This window comes from Actinia tenebrosa, unplaced genomic scaffold (assembly GCF_029948245.1).
Source record: "Actinia tenebrosa isolate PJP-AT-01 unplaced genomic scaffold, QUT_ActTen_1.0 PGA_scaffold13__45_contigs__length_12533684, whole genome shotgun sequence".
Lineage (NCBI taxonomy): Eukaryota > Metazoa > Cnidaria > Anthozoa > Actiniaria > Actiniidae > Actinia > Actinia tenebrosa.
Genome location: NW_028292573.1, coordinates 11,058,643 through 11,077,286, shown reverse-complemented (window position 1 = coordinate 11,077,286; position 18,644 = coordinate 11,058,643). Strand labels below are relative to the sequence as shown.

At 44.1% G+C, this 18,644-nt stretch overlaps 1 protein-coding gene across 1 annotated transcript; it reads right to left on the bottom strand.

Annotated features, from left to right (window-relative positions):
- Positions 1-1,380: 1,380 nt before the first annotated feature.
- On the bottom strand, positions 1,381-3,507 carry LOC116293161 (melatonin receptor type 1A-like). Its single transcript, XM_089029238.1, has 2 exons — positions 3,473-3,507; positions 1,381-2,747 (listed from the first exon to the last, which is right to left on the bottom strand). The coding sequence occupies exon 2, from the start codon at positions 2,744-2,746 to the stop codon at positions 1,802-1,804; it is 945 nt and encodes a 314-aa protein (XP_088885364.1). The 5' UTR covers position 2,747; positions 3,473-3,507; the 3' UTR covers positions 1,381-1,801.
- Positions 3,508-18,644: the final 15,137 nt, after the last annotated feature.

Genomic DNA, 18,644 nt, shown 5'->3' with positions numbered 1-18,644 from the left:
TTTGTGCGTTTCAGCATGTTTTCCATTTGTTGGTAGCGTACGTTGCTAACGCGTCGTCTTTCACCACTGAGGTTCCAAAGTTTCGGGTCACTTGGTTTGAGCCCTGTGGACACCATAATATGTGAATAACCCCTTTAACCTTTTGGTGTTATTGGTCGGTGCTATTTCACTGATATGTGGTTGACACTCTATATCATGAATTTTATATGTCTTGTTAATATTTTAAAATCTCTTTCTTTTTTTTTTTTTTTTTTTTCCTTTTAATTTCATTATATGTCTTTTATTGTAGGGCTCGCTTAATTTGGAGCCTCGCTCTGTTGTATGTCCCTCACCATGTTTTTTAGCTTTTTTATGTTACTATTATTTATCATGGTGAAAGTTATTAAATAAATAAATAAATAAACAGTTCCCTGCGCCATCTTGAAAGATAGCCGTGCCTTTGCATCGAAGCGAGAACAACGGTGAGCTTGCAATGATAGAGACCTTTTTTAACACCTTGGACTATTATGTACCTTTCTCTATCATTGCAAGCTCACCTGTTCGTCTTGCTTCGATGTAAAGGCACGCCTATCTTTCAAGATGGCGCAAGGATTTTTGAAAGGGACTATGGAGTTTGTTTGACTACGGTTTCCTCCCGCTTTTAGTTACTCAACGATCAACATTTGAGTGTTGTATGTCGTAAATATATATGTATATATATTCCTCATTCGGTTTACAGATATTTTAGCACTTAATGTTTTCATTAAAAAAAATATGGTTCATATTACGAGAACCTCAAGTCTGTTGATGATACGGCGAATCCGACAGTCTGTCATACTTAATAATTTTCGCTTTCATCATCTATAAAAAAATAACACACCCAATATACTTTTTAATCTGTCTTTTTCTCTCTCTCTTTCATTACAGAGAATATAGTTATTAAAAACACATTTGGCACTGAACTGTTGTTTTAGTTAAAATGAACTATTGAGACTAGACACTTCATTTTAATTTTAATTTCATTTTAGTAAGCCATCAAACCAACCATCAGTTATATATTACGATAGAATATTAAGTATGGTATATTAAAACCAACACACATCGATACCAAACTTGACAGCCAGTTTTTCTCTACAACTAGAATATAGACCACTTTGAAGTTCATAGTGTTGTGTACTGTTTAATAAACGAGCAGGAGTGTTTTATCGGCTTAAAAAACTCATGATGTATGTTCTCATATTGTACAGTATTCTTTACGAAATGAACCAAGTTTGATAGAGAAAATCCAAGTTAAAGTTAATGCAAATGAAGACGAATCTATATCAGATAAAAATCAACCTTCATGATCATGATTTCTATTGTGTTTCCTTCATGAATAATTTTAAAATGAGTTTCTTAAGAGACCTATAAATAATTCTATACGCGGTTTCCGGCATGTTATGCGACGCAGGAATGTTACGAAGCATACTAATATACTTTACATAGTTTTTAACTTTTTTTTAAGCTCAATTTTAATTGAGGTCTAACGTGAAGCCCCAAAGCGGCGAAACGAAAAGTACAAATTGTCCATTAAGACGTCAAAGTTTTTTGAGTGCTCTTCTTCTCTGTGGAACCATTAGAAAGTGATTTTTATGTTTTAGTTCCAAAACGCTCTCGTTACTCTGATCCTTTTCATCGACAAGTTAAAGGTGGGTTGGGCAATGTATAGGAAAGTGCATACTATTATGCTCATGAGAATCTTCTATATTTCAATTTTAAATGACTCCTGGATCCGCCGTTTCTATAGCTCGAATACCAAACGCCCTCCTTACTACGATCTATTTCAACGACATTTGATAATCTTCTTATACTCTTGTCTAAACGCGGTGTTCATTACTCCATATATTACAGGGTTAATAGCACTACTACTTGCTACTACATACGTCACCATCATGTGACCTTCACGTGGCACACGCGTATGGATTGACACCAACACAATAACGAGGACTGGAATCCATGTTGCCCAATATCCAATCAGCACTGTAAACATAGTCCGCGTGACCTTGATCTCTTGAACACTCGTGCCCAGGTTGTTTGGGTTGGAGGCAGGAGCGACGTTTTTCTTGTGTTCTCGTATTTTTTCGAATACTTTAAAGTAGCAGTAGAAGATAATACTGAATGGAACTACTAGAATAACCACTAAAACTACGTTTATGATTATTTTGGTTATAGAGGTTTTTCTCGCTAGTACCAAACCACACCAGATTTTATGTGGTTCGAATTCCGCGCGATGTAATACTTGTTTGTTGAAGTTTATGGTGATCAAAGTAAAATTGATGATCCAAACAAAGCCAATAATGACCAACGATTTCTTCTTGCTAAATACTATCTTGTACTTCTGAGGTTTACAAACGCAGACGAACCGATTGACGGCCATAACCACCATAGTCGTAACTGAAACGTATAACAAACCAAAGCTAGCTATTGCCTGGAAAACACAGGTTCTTTTTGCAGGAATGGAACTACTTTCTACCGACCAAACAATGGTTAGTGGAAGAGCAGTGACCGGGTACAAAATATCAGACACAGCTAGCGAGAGTACGAAGTAGTTAGTGATGGTACGAAGACTGGGATTACGATAGATGGAGATTACTACCAGAAGATTTCCTCCAATGGCAATCAGTCCAATAAGGACAAAAATACTTGTCTCTACAGCGATGGTAGCTGGACTGCGGTTGATGTATTCTACCATCCTTTCACTCAAGGTAGGAGTAATGGTCGCGTTCATTCTGTAAAGGAAAACAAGATCATTTGATGTCGCTCTGTAGTCTCTGTTTGTTTGGCGGTAACGTTTGCGCCGTAATTATCGCATGCGCCACATTCCTCCTCCTTCGATCTCTGAGACTCTTACATACTAACGTCATTGGCCTCAATACGTTGAAAAAGTTTGCATAAGAAAGAGCATATTTTTAGAATTTTGAAATGTTGTTAAGTGCTGATGTACATCAGGAAAACTCTATGTAGCAAATGGACTTCACCTGTCTTTTCAAACATTTTGACAAACTGTGTATTTTGTGTTGCACGCTAAAAGGATTCTGTGGTTGAATGAATGGATATCTTTCTTTTTCAAGAAGAAGAAAGTGGTCTTATATTTATGGGGTTACTTTCTGTACTAATGTACATTTGCACAGTATTAATGGAAGAACTTTTGATAATTGGAAGACTTGAAAAGAGTCGTGCGAGAACAGTTTGATTGACTAATAGGAGGTGAACGAAGTCAACTTTATTGACAATATCCCCTTAAAAATCGTAAAATGTTAATGACAATGTTTAATGTTTCAGTGATATCTATGGGAAAGTCTGTTCCAAACCTTGAATGAAACAAAACGAAAATTCACAACCATTGAAACAGTCGTAAATTCAAAACCCTGGGAAAATATCTTAAAATATGATCTTATAGGGAAAATTCTGCCCTCAAGGAATATCAGGGAAGCCTATGAGATGTACAACTTACCTGAAGCTGATGTTGTGGTTGCGAAAACTTGGTCGCACACGAAGACAGTCAACGATAAGTGAACGCCTGCTCACTCCTCGACTCATTTATCTCCACATCATAGAAAACATGACTATTCGCGATATAAGTGAGTTTGGATTTCCTTTTATTACTTTTATGTGTCAACACAATGATTGATTTTAATCAATTAAAAGAACTCATTTGGAAGGATAACGAAAGATCTACGAAGATATTGATTTATCAAAATGAAATTCCTACGGCGCTTTATATCAATCAATGGATCAAACACTACATGTCGTCTGTGTGCGGCGCTTTAGATTCAGTAAAAAAATTACACTTATTTGTGATTTTTCAATCATTTTTAAAACTTGTTTTGCGTTTGAGATATAAATTTAGTAGTATAGGGAATGGGGGTTCTAGCGCAGTGACCACACGAGGATTTTCCGTTTAAAGTCACTAACCCGTGTTTGCGTAGCCCTCATTCCCTATGAGACCCCCAGGATTACCCGTGGGGGTAACAGCGCACTCGAAATATGTTAGTTTACGCCAGGATTACCCGTGAGGGCAACAGCGCACTCGAAATATGTTACTTTACGCCAGGATTACCCGTATAGGGAATGGGGGTTCCAGCGCAATCTCAACACGGGGTAAGACCCGCGTCAAAAATCCACCTACGGACGACCCCCACTCCAAGTGTGGTTGAGGGCAACAGCGCACTTAAATATGTTAGTCTATATATGGAGTGCGAAGAATGTAAGAGAACTTTTAAGAAAGAAGCGGATTTGAAAAAGCATTTGAAAATGAAGACGAAGTGTATGAGCAGTTATGATTGTGGATGTGGTAAGAAGTTTGAGACTAAGGTTAAATTGTTTTGGCATTGTCAGGACTGTGAGTACGACTACGACGACCTAAAAAGTGCTTGGTATTAGGTATAAAATATTTCCTATTATATAGATGGAATCCCAAAGCAACTTCAGCACGGTGTCAATACCCGGTAACGGTGAGATTGACGTTAGACAGTTTTGGCGTCAGTCAGAAAGGAAGGTTAAAAGGACTCTCCGAAAAGGTATAGAAGAATTAGGAGCCCTGAAAGCGAGCATAATGGTAGAAGTAAGTTTGTCAAAAGACGAGGTAATGACGACAGCAATGTTGCGATCAAAGTCGTTAGTGATATTAGAATCCACGAATTTGGATAGGTCACTCAGTGAAGCCTTAGAAGCAATAATGGAGTCGCTGTCTAACTACACGAAAGAAGGATCGGGTTGGACAGTAGAGGAGGTTGAAGGAATAGAGATAAGTATGGCCAGGTACGTACCCATACGAGGGGGGAGTTACGTACCGCTACCAACGTGGGTAGAAAGGAAGAAGGCTATTGTAAACGTGAAGAATGAAGACAATCGATGCTTTATGTGGGCAATCAGGTCTGCACTGTATCCAGCAGAGAAGGACCCCTGTAGGACAAGTAAGTATCCCACAGACGATTTAGAGTGGGATGGTGTGGAATTTCCCATGCAGTTGATAGACATCCCCATATTTGAGGAAATAAACGATCTAGCAATTAACGTTTACGGAGTCAGAGAGCAGACGATAGTACCGTTAGTTCTGTCAAAAAGTAAAGGAGAGCGCGTACATTTATTCTACCACGGCGGACACTACTCATGGGTTAAACACATTAGCAGACTATTCTACAGACATACTAAGCACAAAGGCAAAAAGTACTTCTGCGACTGCTGCTTGCTGTCATTTACATCCTTAAATACCCTAAAGAAACACGATGAGATCTGCCGCGGAGTCGAAGAAGTGGCGCAACGGATCCAGATGCCCACCAACAAAGAGCTTTCATACGCAAACCATCAAAAGCAGATGCAAGTGCCTTACGTGATATATGCAGACTTCGAAGCGTTGATAACTAAGGAAGAGCAGAAACGTGGTGCCACGAATAAGGTAGGATTACACGAGATCTGCTCCTTTGGTTACATAGTAGTCAGATCAGACGGTAAAGCAAACCCTCCTGTGATTTACCGAGGTAAGAACGCAGCTAATGAGTTTCTAGAAGCATTGCGAGAAGAGGAGGGGGAGATAAGAGAACAATTAAGACGTCCAAAGAAGATGGAATTTACCAAAGAGAACCAGGAGGCTTTTAACAAGGCAAAAAAATGCCACATTTGCCAACATACGCTTCTTCAGTTTGGAAGACGAGCCAAGAAAGCGTGGGATGAAGATGGAAAGTATCTAGGAGAAGCTCATTTTAAATGCGGGAAGTATGCTAAGAAGGGGGAAAAGCCGGGAAAGCCTTCCACCCACTGCATTCATTGTCATAAAGCATTCGTTGAGGATTTCTATGTGGATAAGGTTAGGGATCACTGCCACATCACGGGTAAATACAGAGGAGCGGCTCATTGGAAATGCAATATAAACTTCAAAGTAGATCCAGAAATGGAAATACCCGTATTCTTTCACAATTTAAGGGGTTACGACTCCCATTTGCTACTACAAGGAACAGACGGCTCCGACGTCAAATGCATACCCAACAACAAAGAGCGCTACATGTCCGTAACTGTGGGTAAGCTAAAGTTCTTAGATTCGCAGCAGTTTATGGCGGACTCCTTAGCAAACCTCGTAAAGTATAACACCAACTTTCCCATTTCCAGTCAATATGGCGCGGAAAGGAAAGGAGTCTACCCATATGAATACATGGATTCCTGGGATCGATTCAAAGAGTCCCTACCACCCAAAGATCGCTTCTACAGCACCCTAAACGAGTCCGGTATAAAGGATGAGGAGTACCAGCATGCGTTAGACGTGTGGGAAAAGTACTCCTGTGAGAACATGGGGGACTACCACGACATCTACCTAAGGTCTGACGTAGTGCTGCTTGCAGATGTTTTCCAAAGCTTCAGAAAGATGGCTATGGAATATTACGGATTGGATCCCGCTAATTTCTACACGGCTCCTGGGCTCAGCTGGAGTGCTTTGTTAAAGAAGACAAATGCGCAGTTGGATCTCCTAACGGAGTACGACATGTATCGGTTTATGGAAGACGGTATTCGTGGCGGCGTATGCGGGCCCAGCCGACGTTACGCCCGCGCAAACAACCCCTTAGTAGAGCAGGACCCAGAGAAACCAACCACATACATTTACTACCTGGATGCGAATAACCTTTATGGTTGGGCAATGTCACAGTACCTACCTGTGAGAGACTTCGAATGGGATCCAGTGAAGCCGATAGACTTCTACATGCAGGTAGGAAAGGAGGAAGACAAGAGTTACGTTTTAGAAGTGGATCTGGAGTACCCAGAGCGCCTGCACGACGAACACAATGAGTTCCCCTTAGCACCAGAAGCGATAGAGATACCATTTAAGCAGCTAAGTCCGCTGCAAAAGCAAATGTGCCCTGGTTACAAACCGTACAGGAAACTAACTATGAACCTGATGGATAAGAAGAAGTATGTGGTACATTACCGCAACCTGCAGTTCTACGTGCGACACGGAATGCGCGTAGAGAAGATCCACAGAGTCCTAAAATTCACGCAGGAACCCTGGATGCGCCCCTACATTGACTTTAACACGCAAAAGCGTACCGCAGCGAAAAATGACTTCGAGAAAAACCTCTTCAAACTGATGAACAACAGCGTGTTCGGAAAGACAATGGAGAACATCCGCAAGCGCGTAAGCGTAAAAATAGTCAGCACCAAAGAGGAAGCAGAAGCATACGTGTCACAGCCAGGCTTCGTTAGATACGTAGAAATGCTGAACTTCTACGTGATTCACATGAAAAGGGCAAACCTCTTACTAAACAAGCCCGTTTACACAGGCTTTACGGTGCTGGATCTATCGAAGCTGCTTATGTATGAGTTCTACTACGATAAGCTTAAGCCAAAGTACGGAGACCGCTGTCGCCTCCTGTACACAGACACCGACTCCCTAATTCTAGAAGTGCAAACGGAAGACGTTTACAAAGACTGCCTCCCCGACATAGACGAGTACGACACCAGCGGTTACCCGAAGGAGCACTTCCTTTACTCTGCGAAGAATAAGAAGGTAATTGGGAAGATGAAAGACGAAATGTTAGGAAAACCCATAGTAGAGTACGTGGGTCTGAAACCAAAGATGTACAGCGTGCTAAAGTTAGACGGCGTAGAAAAGAAAGCTAAAGGCGTAAAAAAGTACGTGGTTAAGAAGGACATTACGCACGAGTCCTACCTCAACGTATTACAAACACGCAAGGAACAGCGGCATAAGATGAACAGCCTGCGCAGCTATGGTCATCAGATACATAACGTCACGCAGGAGAAGGTGTCACTGTCTGCATTTGACGGTAAGCGATGGATGTGTGATGACGGAGTGCATACGATAGCATTCGGACATCACACGATAAGCAGTTCTTCCATGACGAACCCACGTGTGGGGCCATCGTGAAGATAATACAAGATGGGCTGACCCTTCTTAGCTATTACGCTTCGGATCTGGTAAGTTTCCAAAGACCAATTAGGATCCGTAGCTCTTTTGGATCCTCCTTCTAATTCACCCGGCTCATAGAGATATCGGACCGTGACATTACCTAATTTTTTTTCATGGGGGAAGACCGCCCTCGAACTTCTGACGTAGGACTTGTGTTCCACGTGTTTCTTTTTTATGGCATCCTTGGGTTTTATTCCCGTAGCCCTGGCCGCCTCGTTGTTCAAAGCCACGATGACCTGGGGGAGCCTCTGAGTCCATTCCCTGTTGCGCTTGGAGGGATCTTCCAGCTCTTTCCAATACTGGTACCCAAAGAGACGCTCGGCCAAGGTTTTATTAAATCTTTCGACGATGCTCTGACCCCTGTGGTACTCTGCTTCGGCTCTCCTAATCTTAGTGCTGTGGTCTTTCAGGGTCTTAGTAACCACGCCCATAAACTCTGTCCCCGCATCCACTTGCAGCAGCTTGGGCCATTTCAAGACGCGCTTATAAATCCTACCTAGGGCTTCTGCGACTTCCCCAGAATCCTTGCTGGTTATGGGTTCGGCGTCCTTGTATCTGCTTGCGATATCAACTACGGTCAAAGCGTATCTATAGGTCTTTTTTCTCACCTTATCGTGCGGCAAGAAAAGCAAATCCGCCTGATGAACTTCATTGGGGGCATTTACGGTAAAGCTGGGCCTGGGAATGTACTTCGGCACGGGAAGATAAACCTGCCAGATGGTTTGTTTTTTCAACCAGTTCTTAGCCGTTTCTTCTGATACCCTGGCCGCGGTCGCGAGTTTCTTGATGGCCGACGCTCCTTTCCAATAGCCTTCAGGCCCATAGTAAATCCTCTTGAGTTTATCCTCTACGCGGCCCATTATATGAATTTGATTCAAGCGAAGGATAGGACAAGATTGATCTTACGTCCGTTAAAATCCACCGTCTTTCCGTCCACCTTAATGGTGATGTTTATGCTTTCTACCAAATTAGACAAGTCATAGCTCAAAGAAATGGGAGTGTATTCTACCAGGTCAAATGGATTACCTTTGGGTAGAAACTTAGACATAAGAGAAGACTTTTCTTCATTGTTGTAACTATGGACTAAATCGCAATAGACTTCGTAAGAGGATGCGACTTTCCATTTCACAGGTATGGCTGTGTTGGTAATTGTCTTGCCTGAGGCACATAATAAAGATCCCAATGGGTCAGACTTTCCAAAAGTCATTGAATAATTTGACATATTATGTTTGAGGGTCATTTCGTGCGGCAATCCTGTGGTGAGAGTATAACCGTGTTTTGCTAATTCCTTGGCCAGTGTGATTGGCGTATAATGTCCATCGGGCAGCAATACGGCTTGATAGTTAGATCCTCCTGTATGCTCAGTGACTATGCCCCTAATCAGGTTATACCAAGAATTGTACAAAGAGCAACTAACCAGCCGGACCTTATGGGCTTTAATGGGGGGATTTAAATAAGTGGTAAAGTTATTTTTATCGCTTTCCAAAAAGACGATCATTATATTCTAGGCGCCAAAGGCGCCACTAGAGGCTAAGCGCAGCTTAGACTAAATACGCCAAAGCTACGCCTCCCGCCAGCCCTGCGACTCCTACGAAGACCAACTCATTGTCTTTTTGTTTCTTAGAAGGCTGGTAGTAATTCTTGAACTGAGGCCTTTTCAACCCCGTTAATGCCGCGGGGTGTGCTTGCGCATAAAGCTTAAAGGCGTAGTCTGTGTTTTCGAAGTTCTTATCCGCCTGCATTTTGTCTTGGTAGTTCTTGTCCAACCAACCCCTGTAAGCTTGTCTTTTTTCATTCCAAGCCGCCACGTCTCGCTGATATTTCTCCAGCGCTAAGTCGTGTCTCTTCCTTTCGGCGGCCAAATCTCCGCTGCGATCACCTCTAACTAATCTATCCAAATATTGACCACCATAATTAGCTCCAGTGAATGCTAAAGCTGCAATAACTCCACCTGCGACCACGCTAGCCATTTATATGTTAGGCAGGTACTTTTCCTTCTGTAGGTAATTCTTTGCCATGATAGCCCCGCCTACGGCAGCGGTCATCTTAGCAAAATTAGCGAAGCTCTTGCTTGGGTCTTCAGTAAAGTCTTCTTTGAGCACTTTCTTACCTACCCAACCAATACCCGCAACGATGGAAGTAATAATAGCTGCTTCTTCAACAGTTTTCAACAACGCGGTCGACATTATATTACAAAGCGAGAAGGAAAATCTAGGTCGCCACGGCACGTGGTGATGAATCTACTCCATTTCAGGGATCTTACTTTTTCTAACAGCCGGCTCCACAGGTGCGTGATATGTTGGTGGTTCTACTTTTGGCTTCGTAGCCCGCCATTGTAAGTAAAGGCTGCCTGCTGCTATAGCAACTCCTAACGCGCCGATGACGTACCCAGGATTCCAAAAGGATTCCTCTTCTTTTTCCTCCACCTTTTCCTCTTTCTTTGCTTTGTTCTTCCTGTTCATCTCCGCGAGCTTCTTTCCGGCAGCGACTCTGCCTGGAGATTTAGCCTTGGTAATCTTGGTATCTTCTACGGGTGGTTGTTCTTCGGTGCCACTCATCTTATATCTAAGGACTTGAAGGACTTGACAAGTAACTTGATGACGACTTGACAATGACTTGGCAATGACTTGACAACGACTTGACTAAGTACTTGAGGTGACTTGACAACGACTTGACAATGACTTGGCAATGACTTGACAACGACTTGACTAAGTACTTGAGGCGACTTGATCAGGTACCTCAGCAAGTGCCGCCTGGAAGACCTTTTCGACTTCTCTATCCTTCTTGAAGTCCTTCCAAGATGTTCCGAAGGAACCTAGTACCTCCTTCAAGTCGACATGCTGAGCTACGTGAAGTGCCGCAGAGGCGACTGCCATTAACTTACCGCACTTCAAAGACAACCACCCGCAGGTTATCTTAAGTTCTTGGGCGATGACATAGTCCTCGCTTATGTCCTTCCGCAGTTGCTCCACGTCGTCTATGGGCAGTGCAAGTCCAAGCAATTTAGTCGCAAGTCGGATAGCGGAGTCTGCTACGGCGTCCGTGGTCTTACTTGCAAGGGCGGCCTCGTACCTCTTATGGAACTTCTTAACTTCCTCTTCCGACAACTTATTAACTTGCTCATGGGTAAGTTCCTTGCCTATCATTTCTTTACACTTCCCCGAAGACACAAGGATGTTAAGTTGTTCCTTAAGGTTACTTTCGTCTAACTGCGCGGGGACTTCATCTAAGAGCTGCTCAATGTCCATATATGTTAATGGAATACGGAAACCTCAAAGAGAAGATCATCTTGGAATGTTGGTGCGTTTTTAAATGCCGCATGTATTCGTGTAACTGTTCCTTGGATATCTCACCGCCGTAGTCGCTTAAGATGGTTTCCAGGTCAGACTTACTGGGCGTATAAAATACGACAAGTGAACCTATGTTTTCCCTAAAAGGCTTAGAGACGCTGGTAAGCTGCTGCGAGAGCAACCAAACGCTGATATTGTCGTGTCTACCGCTGAAGGCGAGCTTCACTAATTCGGAGGTGCGTCTTTTTACGTCGTCCCCGCAGGCGATGTCATCCAGTATAAGGAGCGTCTGCGTATCTTTAGGGAATTGCTTGTGCCAGAACTTCAAATGGCTGGATAACTCGTTAGGGTCTAAGATATCTACAAAGAAGTCGTCATCTTTCACTCCTATGCCCGTCCAGGTGCGGTTGTTCACGTAGGTGGGGCATAATAGCACGATGTAGTCGAAGCGGTATCTAAAGGGTCCTAATAGCTGCTCTACCACGAACTGGGTCTTTCCGCAGCCGGTGGGTCCTACTATCAGAGCGTTACAAGGCATGTGATCTGGGTTCATTTATATTTAAACTTATTCGCTAAAATATATGGAGCCAGTGGAAGCAGTGCAAAGAATTGTCGCCGACGCAAAAGATAAAAGAGACACCATAGAAATGCAAAGGGAGGAGATAGACCGGTTAAAAGAGCGCGTGCAGGAGTTGTACGATGAAATGTGCGGTCTGAAGCGTGCAGAACGGTTTGGCGCGCTGATAACGATGGCAACGTGGGCTAAGGAGTCCGTTAAGGACTTCATGCGATATCCCCTGTAGAATGTTGACAATAAGGTTAAATCTTTGTTAAGGATGCCTGGAAACTATTTCAAAGAGTGTCTCAGAATGTTGACGTTTAGGTTAAATCTTTGTTAAGGATGCCTGGAAACTATTCCAAAGAGTGTCTTAGCTTTACTATTTTGAATCCTGCAAGCGCCCTTTAAAGGGGGTCCTTATTTTTATTTATTATTATTAAATATCCTTAATTATTCTTAATAATAATAAATAAAAATAAGAATGGGATTTGAGACTCTTTGCACGAACCCTACTTTACTATTTTAAGCCGCCTACTAATCCTTACGGGCTTTCCACATATACTTAACAAAGATTTAACCTTATTGTCAACATTCTAAGGCACTCTTTGAAATAGTTTCCAGGCATCCTTAACAAAGATTTAACCTAAACGTCAACATTCTGAGACACTCTTTGAAATAGTATCCGGGGCAAAAGAGTCCATTAAGGACTTTATGCGGTATCCCATATAAGGGTTATTAAATCCTTATTATATATGGAGTGTGAGCGGTGTAACAAGGAGTTCAGCAGCAAGCAAATGTTAAAATACCACCTGGAAAAGAAGGTGTGCGCTAAGAAGGCACGCGAAAGGCGTTGTAAGGAGTGTAATCGACTCTTTAGCAGCGCGCAAATGTTGGATTATCACGTAGAAAACCGCGTTTGCCTAAAGAACGTATGTGAGCGATGCGAGGAGGACAAGAACGATGAATGGCACCGACATCGGTGCCGCGGCAATTACGACCTACTGAGCGTAGCCTGTGAGGAACACGGCGACGTTGCTGCACGATGTTGCCCAAAGGAAACCCAAAGGAAGTTAACGCGCCGGAAGAAGGAAATTGACCAGCGCTTTGCGGAGTTTGACTGCGTCGAAGGCGTAAGGTGGGAGGATAGAGAATATTGGGAGGCAACTTGTGAGCGCTGCGGCTGTCAAAGAAGTGACCAACATGTTTGGCAGTGCCTCTACGACGGCCAAGGCGGCTTTAAGGAGTACTTAGATCGCTTTGAGGCCTGGCATGCCGGCAATGAGGCGGCAAGGAAAGCCCGTAGAAGTTAGAAAGGACCTAAGATAGTAAAGTAGGGTTTGTGCAAAGAGTCTCAAATCCCATTCTTATTTTTATTTATTATTATTAAGAATAATTAAGGATATTTAATAATAATAAATAAAAATAAAGACCCCTTTTAAGGGCGCTTGCATAATCTAATAATAATAAATAAAAATAAAGACCCCTTTTAAAGGTATATGCTAGCCTACGCAGCTGCCTTTCTGGGAGGCATTCTAATTACCCTTTCAATATATGGACTGTATTACTTGCGAACTACCTGCCGACTGCATTACCCCTCGTAAGCCGCCGCGTAAAAAATACACCTGCCTTCATTGCGACAGGGTATTCTCCGAAGGATCCTTTGTGGGGCATTGGTGCTCCGCGGATCCTAAAGCGCAGCGGGCGCTTAACTACAAAGAGGAGATGGAGTGACTGTTCTTTCAATGTCAAACTTCCATCGGCCATTTACCTTACCATAGCTGCGTAAGTGGGTGAATTCCTCGCCCTGAATTACGTACCGCACGCAATCCGGCGCCCAAAGGGAATATTCCTTGCCTTCTAAGTCTTTGAGGACTAACCGTAAACGGTCGATGTCTTCGAAGACGACGTAATTTTTTATTTCGTATGCTTTACCGTGGACAAGATCACGCCAGTGAGTCAAGCTGAGCTTCATTATACCTATGGAATATCTTTAGGTGCGTTTTCAAAGTGTCGTAGGATTTGAACCGCTTTACACAGCCCTTACAGGGAATACGAATGCCATCCGCGTAATCCATGAGGGCACGGCAGATAATGTCGTAATCGTTGCTAACCATCGTTAGGTAACCATTTACATCAAGCTGCGCAATTTTTTTGGATTGCTTTGCGGACAAGACACCGTTTCCTTTTGGGGTTTTCAACTCAATACACAACCCGCGGTATTTCTTGTGGGCGTTAAGGATTAAAAGGTCTGGCTGGCCGGCTTGGTAGCCTTTTCGCCAGCAGGTTATTCGCTTGCTGTCTGAATCTTGAAGTTCGCCAAGACCCGGCGCTATGATGAAATCGGGGTAAAACCTACGCATGTAATCGACTACCTTTGTATGCAGGTCAGCTTCATTTTCTATCTTAAAAACTAATTTATTCGGGCTGTCAAAGCGTTTGTCCATCGCATATTTACCCGTCTTTCTCAACGCGGGTAGGACTTCTTCGAGGACCCAATCTTGGAATTCTTCTGCCTTTGCCATCTTCGAGGAGAATATCAACTGATACAACCCGGATTCGTTCACATACAGGGAATGTGGGTGTGAATTGGAAGGGAGGCGATTCACCTCCATTCTAAGTTCGCTAAGCCTTACCTTGTATTTATCGCGAACGTGCACCTTAATTGCATCTTTTGGGCGTTCGTAGCCCAATGCGGCCGCTACTTCCTTTGCTTTGAAGTACAATTTATCGCCTTGCACGACTTGCAGTTTCGTACCGTTGCTTTCAAATACGCGAAGCATTGTATATTCAAGAAATATTTTAACATTGACGACTTCATTCCTCAGCCGTCCTAGTAGGCAACGCTTTTCAATTGGTTCATTTCTACGCTTAACTGCGCGTCAGACACGACGAAGACGTAGCAGTTTATTTTATCACCGTCGCCCGCGGAGGCATTCTTGGTGCGTTTGATTTCCAATGTTATGCCATCCTGCGTATTTACTAGACGGAGGCCTTGACCATGTAGGTCTTCGTCGTTAATGGTGCGCATGTCAATCCACAGCGCATATTTGTCCTTAAAGAATTCCTCGGGGCTAATTTGGTCGCCAAACTTGCGCATGGCCTCTCTGTACACGTCTGCGGGCTTTATCCCCTGGGAGTAGACCTTGTTTGGAACGCCGTTTATGTTGACCCCCACGTTAGTAATGTTGGGGTTGTGAAAGGCCTCGGAGTCGCGCTTACCGGCTTCGTAGGGTTTGGCAAACACCAGCATCAACCCCGTAAGACTTCTTCGGGGGAGGTTAATGCTTTGGTTGATAACCTCATCCGTCTTATCCAAGAAGCTAAACGTCTTATACATCACTACGTGGTCGTAAAGGAATGCCTTGCCAGAGCTGTACTCCATGCCAGCGCTACGGGCCAGCTCTTCGCTGTACACCGTTTCGTACTGTAATTCTAAGTTGGTAATAGAGTATGGGGTTGTTGTGGTAAGTGCACTGCTTAGCCCACCAATGATGTTATTAGCATCTGCTAAAGTTACTTCAAACTGTAGCTCGGATAACTGTCTTGGGTAATAGACACCGTGATTCGTAATCACTTCAAAGTCCAGTGGTATGACATACTTACTACCATAGGCTGTCTTTATTCGCTTTGCGTCTGCCACTGCGGTTTCTCCGCTGCCGTCAGTAGGTTGCGTTTTCGTAGGTGTGCGAACCTTACGTAGAATGACACTACCAATTCCTTGTTCTATCCTTTGCGCGCGGTCAAAGGCCGTCAACCATAAGTCTTTGTACGTGGTATACAGATCGTACCTATTTAAGTCCAGCAAGGATTCCCCAGCAAACTTGATTCTCATCTTAGAAACAATGTTGCGACCCACGTTGTTAACGATAATCCTTTCATCTGTGGGGCTTGACTGTACCGCTAGGTCAAACCTCAAAGCCAAGGTGCCAGGAACCAATACTAGGTTATCCGTTAGGCGGGGCACGCCTACGTACAGCGTCTCCCCTGGCTTTGCGCTACTGGGGGTAAAGGTGACCCGGTGAAAGGTGCGTTCTGCTTTCAGCCCGCCAACCTGCTTAGGTAATACGTTGGGATTTAACTTTGAGCTTATCATATATAATGGAAGTAGAAGGAACGGATTTTGACCCCCTTACCGAAGAAGGTCAAGTCAACATTAACGATGAAGAATATGAAACCCTGCTGTCGGAAGCGGATAAGCCGGACTTTTATGAAAAGCTACGTCGCAAGTACGGCCTAAATGCCCCTGATGCCTTACGTAGCCTCATAAATAGGTTTAAAGGAAAGAACCCCGGTAAATCTCTTCCATCTTACATGCAAATGGGCGACTTAGGATTAGTTCCTGAAGCCCCCAGTGACGCATGGTTGCAAAGAGTCCAACGAGAAATGGATGAATCCATGGAAGACCCCCCGGATGACTTTGAAAGGCTTCAGGAGCTACTACCTGAGTGGATACCTGAAAAAGCGCAGCTAATGTTCGAAGAAGACGAATACGGCAGGGAACTAATTATGGGTAGACTTGCTAGAAGCGGTGCTAAGGTTTACGTCATCCGCGATGGAAAAGGAAGGTTCTTTGCCGACCCCCGAATTCCTCCAACTTTATTGGCAGCTATCGGCGAAACGGCACCCGAAAAGCTACTTACCGACGTGCGTAAGAGATATCCTAAAGCCAGTTCGACTCTTTTAGAATTCCAACGCGGTGATAAGGGTCAAATCCAAATTCGTTACGTAGGCAGGGAAAGGTGGTATGACTTTTATCAAAGCAAAAAGTCTAACGCACTTAACAATGCCTTACCGAAGGAAATAACAACGGCGCTAGGCAGACCTGACTTATCCGTGCTGTCCAGCTTAACTAGTAAGGAAACTATGAGGCTACAGGAGGAATTCCTTAAAGGCATTAAGACCCCCAGGGCTACCAGTCAAATGCATGCCATCGCTGGAATTCTGGATAAGGATCAAGGAAAGCTCGTAAAAATACAAGCTACCAAGGAAGACGTAGAGGAAAAGCTAACGAGTACGCCGTCAGGCAGCAGTGCTGCCTTGCAGCTGCAGCAGTCTTTAGAATCACTCAACATGGAAGAAAATGCACAGCAAGAAATCATAAACAAACACAGGGAACAGCTTGACGAACTTACGGAGCAATTAGATGAAAAAACCGCCGAACTAGAAGCAGCGGCCGAGCACATCGAATACTTAAAACAGACAATGGACGAAAGAGAAGAGGAATACATGAAGCAGGTGCGAATGATGTCGGATTCTCACGAACGGGAAAGTGAGGACAATAAGCAGCGCATCAGCACGTTGCTACATGAAAGGGATAAGGCTAGAAGGAACTTCGACCATGCAGTTGCAGACGTTGGGGACAGAGACGCCGAACTCAGACGCGTGGGCGCACAGCTGGAAGCTTCAGTGATGAAAGAACGGGAGTTAAACGCGCAAATCATCGTAAAAAAGGAGCAACTTAGGCAGGTAACGCAGGCTTACGAAGATATGGAGGCGCAGCTGGAAAGGCAGCAGGAAGCAGCCGCGGACCAAGGGCGCACTGAAGGGGAAAGGGAAGCTGCCCAAGCGGAAGCAGAAGCCCTTCAGGAACGCTTAACGGAACTGCGAGCGCAAAGGGATGGTTTGGAAACGGAGTTGGGGCTTACCACCAAGGAAAAGATAAAAAGGACTCTGGTGAAGTATGGTATTCCCCTCGCATTTGCGGTTGCTATTAGCACCGTAGTAGGAGTTATCCTATCCACGCTTAAGGCTACAGGCGCGGGCGTAAAGAAATTAGGCAGTGGACTAACGGACTTGGGAAAAAAGATGGCAGCCGGTCTTCCTGGGCTGCTGGGTTCGGTTGTTTCCTTGGCACTTAGGGCCGGCGGCGAACTGTTGAAGTTCGTGGGGAATAACATTTGGATCTTGGTCGTCGCTATTGGAGTGGTACTCCTGAAGAAGATGAAGGGTTAATCTTATCCTCGTGTATTACTGGTGGCTTATCGTCGTCAGGCGCCCGAGGCGTCCTCGACTGGGGATAAGTAAAGATAGTATTCGCACCGCCTTGATAATTTGGTATCAGGGGCAGCACACTCATGGTGCTAATGGTCTTATGATTCCAAATAGCATCCGTCGGAGGACCGACTGCCGGAGCAGCATTCATTCGAAACGCGCCGGGACGACCAAGAGCACCATGGCTGGGTCGAACTTGAAGCTTCGCATATTGGCAATTGGCTACCATGTAAAAAGTCACGGGCGTTAGATCTTCTACGCTGGGTGGACTAGGCTGCGTCGAAAAGTGAACTGCATGCCTGCTGCCTTTTGTTTCATAAGGCGGCAATGGGGTGTTGGTTTCATCTAAAATTCTAAAGCCGAGGTGACAACCCCACCCCGTACTGACACTAATAGTACACATTATCAATCCCAGGCCCCCAACCCTCACCCATAATCCAGTGTCCTGCCACTCATCATTTTCGTATTTTCTCTCATTTAAGTCATAAAGAAACCAATCTTCCCTAACGTGTGGGTTGTCCATATATTTAAAGACTAAGCACCGCAAGGGCGCTAATGGTCGCGTGATTGTAATCATTATCCCTTTGGTCATATATACTATTCACGGTAGCCGTCCCGCTGTCATCTACGCGTATTTGCAGCTTTACTTTCCCGTGGCAGTCAGCAACCATGTGAAAAGTCCAAACGGAAAGATTCTCAACGCTCGTCGTTGGCGGCTCTACGGAGAAATGCGCAGGCTCCCTGTTGTTTGTCTTATTTCTCATAGGCTGCAGTATGCCATTGTCATCCAGGAACCTAAAGCCGACGTTGGCATGGCTGCTCGTACCAATGCAAATACTACAAAGGATTAACTTCTTTCCTGAGTAGTTCA